The sequence below is a fragment of the Lipotes vexillifer genome, unplaced genomic scaffold (assembly GCF_000442215.2).
Source record: "Lipotes vexillifer unplaced genomic scaffold, Lipotes_vexillifer_v1.1 scaffold73, whole genome shotgun sequence".
NCBI lineage: Eukaryota > Metazoa > Chordata > Mammalia > Artiodactyla > Lipotidae > Lipotes > Lipotes vexillifer.
The window spans coordinates 712,006-721,432 of record NW_006772656.1 but is presented as its reverse complement, the minus strand read 5'-3'; the positions used below and the strand labels follow the sequence as shown (position 1 = coordinate 721,432).

At 45.6% G+C, this 9,427-nt stretch overlaps 1 protein-coding gene across 1 annotated transcript in view; it reads left to right on the top strand.

Moving 5' to 3' along the window:
- The window catches only part of CRTAP (cartilage associated protein), a 36,064-nt gene extending 31,172 nt beyond the window's left edge, over positions 1-4,892 (top strand). Inside the window, exon 7 of the mRNA XM_007447696.1 lies at positions 4,695-4,892. Coding sequence (XP_007447758.1) covers positions 4,695-4,748 — 54 coding nt within the window. The 3' untranslated portion in view covers positions 4,749-4,892. The remainder of the gene's footprint in view (positions 1-4,694) is intronic.
- Positions 4,893-9,427: the final 4,535 nt, after the last annotated feature.

Below are 9,427 nucleotides of genomic sequence, written 5' to 3'. Positions count from 1 at the left end.
CCCCTTTCCTTTCCTCCCCCTCTGCCCCCCCCGTCTCTTTCCCCCAGCCCCTGGCAACCACTGACCTACTTTCTGTCTCTGGATGTACCTGTTCTGGATGTTTCATGTGAATGGAATCATGGTTTTGGTCTTTGTGACTAGTTTGTTTCACTGAGCGTAATGTTTTCCAGGTTTAGCCATGTTGTAAGATGCATCACGTTACATGTAAAAATTCCTTTTCATTGCTGAATAATATTCCACTGTATGGATATACCACCTGTTGTTTATTCCTTGGTTGATGGACATTTGGGTTGTTTCCACTTTTTGGCTACTTTGAATAATGATACTATGGACATTTGGGTACAAATTTTTGTTTGGGCAAAAATTTTCAATTCTCTTTTACCTAGGAGTATATATTTAGGAGTAGAATTTCTGGGTCCTATATTTAACTTGTTAAAGAACTGCCAGACTGTTTTCCAAACTGGCTGAATCATTTTACAGTCCCACCAGCAATCTATGAGAGTTCTAATCTATTACATCTTCCTCAACACTTATAGTGTCTGTCTTTCTTTTTGTGTGTGTGTATGTGTGTGTGTCTGTCTTTTTTATTATAGCCATCCTAGTGGGTGTGAAGTGGTACCTAATTATGGTTTTGACTTGCATTTCCCTATTGACTAATGGTGTTGAGCATCTTTTCATACGGCTATTAGCCATTTGTATATCTTCTTTGGAGAAATGTTGATTCTATTCAAGTCCTTTGCCCATTTTTAAATTGGGTTGCTTATCTTTTCATTGTTGAGTTGTAAGAGTTCTTTATATGTTATGGTTATAAGTCCCCCGTCAGATATATGAATTCTAAAAATTTTCTCCCAATCTGTGCATTATCTTTACTTTGTTAATGGTGTCTTGAAGCTCAAAAGTTTTAAATTTTGATGAAATCCAACTTATCTATTTTTTCTTTTGTTGCTTGTGTTTTTGCTGTCATATCAAAGAAAATACTGTCTAATCCAAGATCACTAAAATTTACTGTTTTTTTCTAAGGTTTTTATAGTGTTATACACTTACATTTAGGTCTACAATCTTTTTGTTGTTGTTGTTAATTTAACATGATGTAAGGTAGTGGTCCAGTTTCATTCTTTTGTGTGTGGAAATACTGTTGTCCAGCATCATTTGTTGAAAAGACTTTCTTACCCTATTCAATTGTCTGGGTACCCTTGTAAGAAATCAATTGACCTTAAATGTGAAGGTTTATCTCTGGACTCTCAATTCTATTCCATTGATCTAGATTTCTATCCTTATGCCAGTACTGCATTGTCTTGAATACTGTAGCTTTGTACTACATTTTGAGATTGGGAAGTGTGAGTCTTCCAACTTCTTTCTTCTTCCAGATTGTTTTGGCTGTTCTGGGCCCCTTGCCTTTCCATATGAAATAGGGGATCAACTTGCCAAATTCTGCAAAAGGCAGCTGGGATTTTTTATAGGAATTGTGCTGAATCTGAAGATTGACTGACATCTTAACAATATTAAATATTCCGATCCATGAATATGGGATACCTTTCTACTTATTTAGGTCTTCTTTAACTTCCTTCAATAATATTTTCCCAAGTTTTGTTATTCTTGGTGCCATTGGAAATGGAATTGTTTTTCTTATTTTGATTTTCTAGTTGTGCATTGCTGGTGTATAGAAATACAGCTGATTTTTGTATGTTGATATTGTAATCTCGCAAACTTATTGAACTTGTTTATCAGTTCTAAACTTTTTTTTGATGTGTATGGATTCCTAAGGAGTCCCTGTATACAAGATCATGTTATCTGTGAATAGACATGGTTTTACTTCTTTTCCAGTCTGGATGTCTTTTGTTTATTTTTCTGGCTAAAACCTCTAGTACAATGTAGAATAGAAATGGAGAGAGTGGAAGTCCTTGTCTTGTTCCTAATCTTAGAAGGAAAGCCTTCTGTTTCAGCATTAAGTACATTCTTAGCTGTGGCAGGGCCCTTTATCAGGTTGAGGAAATTCCTCTTCTATTCCTAGTTAGTTGAATGTTTTTTACCGTTTGACAAACTAGGAATTTTTTCAAATGTTTTGGTGGTGAATTTTGCCAAATGTTTTTTCTGCACCTATTGAGATGATTTTGTGGTTTTTGTTAATCTTGTTAGTTAATGTTCATTATAAAGACAATTTTTTTTTTTTTTTGCGGTACGCGGGCCTCCCACTGTTGTGGCCTCTCCTATTGTGGAGCACAGGCTCCGGACGCGCAGGCTCAGCGGCTGTGGCTCACGGGCCCAGCCGCTCCGTGGCATGTGGGATCTTCCCGGACCGGGGCATGAACCCATGTCCCCTGCATCGGCAGGCGGACTCTCAACCACTGCGCCACCAGGGAAGCCCTAAAGACAATTTTTTAATGACTAATATTCCATGGTGTGGATTTTTTAAGTAAAGCTCTTTTTACACGGATTTCAGTTGCTTCCAACTTTTTGCTTTTATCAATAACACAGCAGTTACTAAATCTTTTACATCTTCTCTGATCATTTCCTTAGGATAAATTCCCAGAGGTGGAATTCCTGGCTATGAACCCTTTGAAGACTTTTACCATACAAGAACAATGCATTTAGAAAAAAAAATCATAAATATTAGAACAAGAAGAGACCCTTTATGAGATTCAGTAAAGCTGTCTCATGTCACAGATGACGAAACAAACTCAGAAAGGTAGAGTGACTTACTCAAAGCCACACGGCTGCTTAGTAATCATCTAGTGAATAGACCTGGCTTATTCCAGGCCATAAAATTCCTAGGATTCTTAGACTTGGACCTGTCAAGATAACAGGACTCCATTGAAGTTCCCAGAGTAGTTAGGTTATTAATCAAAGCTTTAGAATTATAAAAGAATTTCTAAAGAATGAGCTATTTTTAAAATTATGTATCAAATTATGGCAAGTAATAATTTGAAATAAACTGTAACCAACGCAATAAAATTCTTAGTTAATCCTTAAAAATTTCCAAAGGACAAAATGCTACTTCGAAACAAAGCATCAATATAGTCTCCTGATATTTGTGTTATTCTTCTTTATATCTTTCTGGGCTTGAAATATGTGTAAGAACTCCTGAGAGTTTGCACACTGGTTAAAAATTTTGCAGAGGCCCTGTTACAGTTTCAGAACATTTATAAAGCAAGCTGAAATAGATGCTCTTGGGTAGGAAAGGAGGTGAGGGGCAGGGGAAGGAGCTACGCACACATGTGGTCTCACCTGCAGTCAGGTTATCCTGATCCTGTGGGGAGCTCCGGGGCATGCATTGTATCACAGAGCTCCTTCTGCCTTTTGTCATCCCCTTTCTCAGTCCCTCACTAGTTGTTGGCAGCCCGGAGGGGGTGGTGTATAAGCTCCCTGGCAGGGCTGCTCATTTGGCCAAGATCAGTCATGCAGAGAAGGGATAGGTATAAGCCATTAACAACGACACTCCCAGCAGCTGGGGGATGGGTGCCTGGAAAATATCGATAGATCTGAGCGCGACACCAGTGACCTTACAGGAGGATGTGTTTCTTTCATCTCTATTGCCGGGGACACTTAGTAGTGAGCTAAAAGCAAACAATACTGTCATCCCCACCTCACAGTAGCCCCACAGCAGGAAACAGTAACCCTGTGAACAGGTGTCATGGCCATATGTGTAATCCTCTGCCATACGCTGTTTTCCTTTTGGGGTCCAGAAAGCAACTGAAGAATGTTGTTTATTCAAGCAGTGGTCTTCCACTCCCATCACTTGAGTTCCTAATTGCAGGCATGATGTGTAGAAGCATTTGTTAAAAATAATAAGATCCCTTTTGTGTCTCATGTACTTGATAGATTTTCTAACTATTCTCAAATGCTGAGAGATCTTATGACTCTCTCTGTGTTAAAATATCAAAAGGAGCAAACTGGCTCTTGGCCTGGGAGGGAGGCCTCCGTGAGGGGGGCCAGGCTTTAGCAGGGGGTGGTCACCATTGGTGGGGCTGCCTGTACTGACCTCAGGGGAATGGGCTTGGCCTTCTTGGTGATTCACTCATTCTGTGCAGTAAAGGGAATTGGTGTCATCAGCTGGTGGGTCAGGTGTGTCATGGGAGTGGAATCAACGCAGAGAAGGAAATCAGAAAGTATGCTGGGCTGTTTCAGGTAGAGGCTTAAGGCTCATTGCAAAAGGAGGGAGCAGGTGGGCTCCTGTACTACCCAAGCATCTCTTGTTTGAGTGGCCTGATTGCTTCAGTTGCACCAGCAGCAACACGCCTACACGCAGTCAGCCATCCCCTAGCGGGTTTACTGAGACCTGTGTGTGCCAGTTTCTGCAGAGGAAGGTCCTGGTCCTTGAAGAGCTCGTGGTCTGGTGGTCAAGGCAGAAGGGGAACAGACAGAAAGCCTTCCTGTGGGGTAACTGCTAATGGGAGGGGAGTGGGGCTGGGGGAGGGATGCACAGAAGAAGGGGCACTAAACAGGGTCTTTCAGAAGGGGCTGGACTGCCCAGTTCACACAGGCCATCTGGGGGTCTTGGAGCACTTGACTCCAAGTTCACATGGTGTGGAAGCCAGGTCCCTCCCAGGGAGAAGTCAGATCCTTTGGGCTCGAGGGAAGAAAGGCTGCTCCAGCCTAGGGGTGGCTGGCAGTTGCCTCTTGGAAACAGTCTCTGCTCACCAGCACTTTGAAGGTCAGGTACCTGCTTAACAGAGGTGTCTTATTGTCTCTTACAGGGAGAGGTTGTGGAGTATGTGGATGACCTCTTGGAGCTGGAGGAGACCAGCTAGCCCCCAGCAGCCAGAGAGACTTCCTCTCGATGTTCAGGAAACACAGATTCTTTGTCTTCCTTTTCCTAATAGTACAAGTTGTTGATACCTCAGAGCCTTCTCTTTACTCTGTGAAGTGAAAGGGAAGCCCCCATCTCTCACTACAGCTAACCAGGGGTGAGCCTGGTTTCCACGTGTCCACACCTGCCCCCCCTTCACACCTGCCCCCGCTCTTCACACCTGCCCCCCATCTTCACACCTGCCCCCCTTCACATCTCTATAATCAAATCTGTATTTTTGAAAAGTCATTCAGGCGTCCTGAGAAGAATGAATGGAGGAGACAAGACTGGATGCAGTAAGACCTGCTAGGAAGCTACTGTAGTTGTCCAGGCCACTGGTTCCTGATTACTGGTCCTTGAACCAGTGCTGGTCTGGATGCCTAAGAATTATTTGGGAAACTTGCTAAAAACATAGATTCCTGGTCCCGTACCCACACCCAAGAGTTTTGGATTTGGTAGATTTGGGATTTCTAACAAACCCTGCAGATTTGTGAATCATCGGTCCAGCAAGGCAGAATGAGGCCTGATCCTTTTAAGAAGGTATGGATGCCAGAGAAAGTAGGATACGGGTACCATAAGATTTGGCAACTGCCCTCCTCCTCCTCCTGTTACCTATCTCTGTTCATGGCAGCCCATCCATGTGACCCTTTTTCCTTCACACACCACCACTCCCTTCAGCATCCTACTTTGGTCATGTCCTCTTGGTTCTCTTTGAAACAACTCTTCTGTCCCTTTTTTCCCCACTTCTACCCTCATTCAGGATCCCATTAATCCTTAACTGGACAAGCCTTCTCCCTGCCCCCCCCCCCCCCCCCCTTCACACCTGCCCCCCTTCACACCTGTCTCCCCCTCTTCACACCTGTCTCCCCCCTCTTCACACCTGTCTCCCCATCTTCACACCTGCCCCCCATCTTCACACCTGCCTTCTCCATTTTTATACCTGCCTTCTCACCATTTTGGTTAGAAGGACAGTTTTCCATGGATGGTTTTTTTCTTTTCCCAGAAAATCAGTATTATTTTTTAAATAAGAACAATACTCCTAAAAGGTGGTAATTATAAAAACCTACTCTAGCCTTTCTGCTTTTCCACATTTTGGTTTTGTTTCTTCCCATCCCCTGATCCAGCAAAGATGGTGAGGACAAAGGCTAAACTTCTCATGATGGTCTGTACACGGTCTGACCAGCATTTTTTCTGGCGCCCATTGAAAAAGAAGTTGGGTAGACAGGGTCGAGTACAGAAATGTGGCTTTTGCCCAACACTTTCACATGTCCAAAGTCTTACAATGGTTGGTAGATCCCATCTGAGGACAGTGCTCAGCCATTAGTCTCAGAGTTGGGAATGGAAGGAAGCAGTGGGAAGCTAGTTTCATTCACTCTTTCAACAAATATTTACTGAGCACCTACTACATGCTAGGCTTTGACCTGGGCACTGGAGATACTGCACAGAAAAACAGAAAAAAAAAAAGTCCCTGCCCTCATGGAGCCTACATTCCTCAGGGAAAGACAGACAACAGATAAACAAAAATAAATATGTACAAGGCATCAGAGGGTGATCATTGCTATGGAGAAAAATTAAGCAGGGAAGGCGGTAAGGAGACCTGGAGATGCTGCAGTTTTTGTTTTGTTTTTTGAATTTTTTGGCCGCGGCGCATGTGGGATCATAGTTCCCAGACCAGGGATCAAACCCGGGCCCCCTGCAGTGGAAGCATGGAGTCTTAACCACTGGACCGCCAGGGAAGTTCCAAGGCTGCAGTTTTAAATAGAGTGGTCAGGGAAAGCCTCAGCAAGGTGACAGCAGAGCAGAGACCTAGGGAAGTGGGTCTCAGGGCAGAGCATTCCAGGCCAGAGGGGGCAGCGTGTGCAGTGCCCGACAGTGGGGATGCGCTTGTGTGGTCCGGGGACAGTAAGGAGGCCCAGGGGAGGCGTGGGCCAGGGGCAGAATGGAAGGAGGTGAGGATAAGTGTGTGGGTGGGAGGGTGGATGGCTCAGCCTTGCCGGCCAGTGTAAGGCCACTGGCTTCTGCCCTGAGCGGGGTGGGAGCTGTGGAGCAGAGCAGAGCCTGGGCTGACTTGCGTTTTACAGGGAGCACGCCAGCTGCCATCCTGTGAGAAACCTGGAAGCAAGCAAAGGTAGAAGCAGGAATACCAATTAGGCGATGGCTGCAAAAATCCAGGCAAGGGGGATGCGGGCTCGTCCCCGGCGGTAGCAGGAGAGACATGGTGAGGAGTGGTCAGATTGCAGATTTTTTTTGAAAGCGGGGCCAATAGGATTTGCTAACAGATTGGCCGTAGAGCGTAAGAGGAAAAAAGAGAGAGGCTCGAGGTGACCTCGAGGTTTTGGGCCGGAAGCACGGAAAGGATGGAGTTGCCATTTCCTGAGATGGGGAAGATGGCTGGATGGGTAAGTAAGGCATTCGGTGCCAAGCAGCTGTCTGAGGCTGGGATGCTAGGTTCAGGCTGCAAATAAAATTGGAGCGTTTTCTCAGGTGAGGTCATTAGCAGAGCCTAAGTCAGGGATCCAGTGGGGAGTGGGTCCCAGGGCGGGACTGCAAGGCAGGCGGGGCCCATGCTTGGGTGCCTTTTCCCAGGACCCCATCAGTGGAGGCTCTGGACCCGCACACACCTGGGCCTCCTTGAAGCTCCAGGCTGCGGCTCTTCCCGGCTGTATGAGGACATGCAAGGAGGCCTGACTCTGTCCACCTCTCTGTGCCCACAGAGCTTCCCTCTGGTCCTCCTCCTTGGAGCCCAGGTGAGCTTTCTGTGGGTGAGGATGTTCCCCACAGGGTTGCCTGGTGGTGGGCAGAGGTTCTCCTTCACTGTCTGAGGTTGGCCTCTTTTCACTGGGGACTGAAAGCACCTCCACCCCCATCCTAGCGGTGTCCCCTGGGAAAGAAACCCTGGGGACAGTAGGATCAACACTGTCAGCACTTTGCTTTGCTTGAAGGCTGTGGAACCAAATTACTAAGTTTTTACTTCGAAGGAAGCCAAACCAATTAAGTGAAAAAAAAAAAAAAAGTGGGGCGATTCTTCCAAACCCACCATGAAAAAACCCCAGCTCACAGGCTGCATTCAGCGACCTCAGCCCAGTACCTCCCTGAGCTGGTTTTCTTGGAAGAACCTAGAAGAATCCTGGATTGAGACGTCGTGGGTCTTTTGAAAAAAACAAAACAAAGCAAAACACATTTGTAAGCTTTGTGGGGGTTTCCAGACCGAGACTAGGATGCCTTGCTTGTCCTCTGACCCACCTGCACGCAGCCCCACGGGTACTATTAGGTTTCCACCCAGGGAGGCTGCCCACCATGGGGCAGGGGGTTCTCTCCAGCCCCAATGCCTCTCAGGCAGCCCAGGCAGGGGCCTACACTGGGGAGGGTCTAAAGGCACCCCCTGCACCTCTGTTAATGTTCACACTTTACCTTAGCAGGGAAGGGCTGGGGGCAAGTTTGTGTGTACATAAAGGTTTAAAAGCAAATAGTGGACTGAAATGTTGCACATACCACGCTATTCAATGTACTAATATTTTTCTGAGTTTGAGGATTTCTAATTACTGCCACTAACCTGTTGTGCTCACCTCTGGGATCCAGAACCACTGGGTCCGTTGCCCACAAATTCCGCCTTCGGAAACGTTGCTTTTAGGAGTTCTTACTAAGGGAATTTTAAGAGCACAAAAATTTTATTGAACCAAATTCAGTGGCAAACAAAATGATTTGTTAGATGGTCAGTGGGCAAGAGTTTATTATGACTGCTGGTGGAATCAACAGTGGCCCGTTCCTGCCAACATTGATGGAAATAACGTCTTTAAGTTTTAAATGTGAGATGTAAACCTAAACGACTTCAGTTTTTTTTTTTTTAAATTCAATACTTAAACTGTGGGGAGAAGGTGGATTGGAGCCAGAGAAAACATTCTCATTTAATAGTGTTTGCACATGGAACGGCAGTACAGTTTGTAGCGAGGCTCTGAGAAAAACCCACAACTAATCCTTCATCGCAGCTGTCCGAACTCTTGACTATCTGCCATCTCCCAAACAGCGACTTCTTTTTTCTGGTGACTCCAGGCTTGAATGACCTAGTGTGGAGAGTTTAAACTATATACAAGGAGGGGGGAGGGAAGGGAAGGGACCTTAAGTCAGCCTCAGCCAAAGGTTTTGTGCATAGGACTTCCTGTGCCTGCAACCCATCCCCGGGGCATCTCCCTGAGAGGGAATTCACCAGGATCGCCCAGCTTCGCCTTCACTGACCCACTCCTACCCCAGAAACAAGTCAGGAGCAGCCGTGGAATGTGCCATAGCAGAATGTTCTCTCTCGGAGGTGGGCACAGTGAGCATACCCTAGGCCTAAACTGCGCCCCACCTCAAATCTGGCTTTGGTGGCTTGTTGAATGAGTGAGTTGACTGGCTCTCCTCTTGGAGCTGATAGCATAAGATTAATGGTGCCTCCTTTTACAAGAAAAAGAGTGGGAAGAAATGAAGCAATTTCTTAACTGTACCAACAGAAACAAGATGGGCCCACTTTAGGGTCGTGGTCAGCAGGCCACACTACAAAGGTTGTTGCCGATATCTTTTCCACCTTCTCTCCTTGGGTCAGGGCGGTGGGTACAATTTCACTCTGTGGGAAATTAGAAACATTAAATGTGTTTTTCTTTGCTT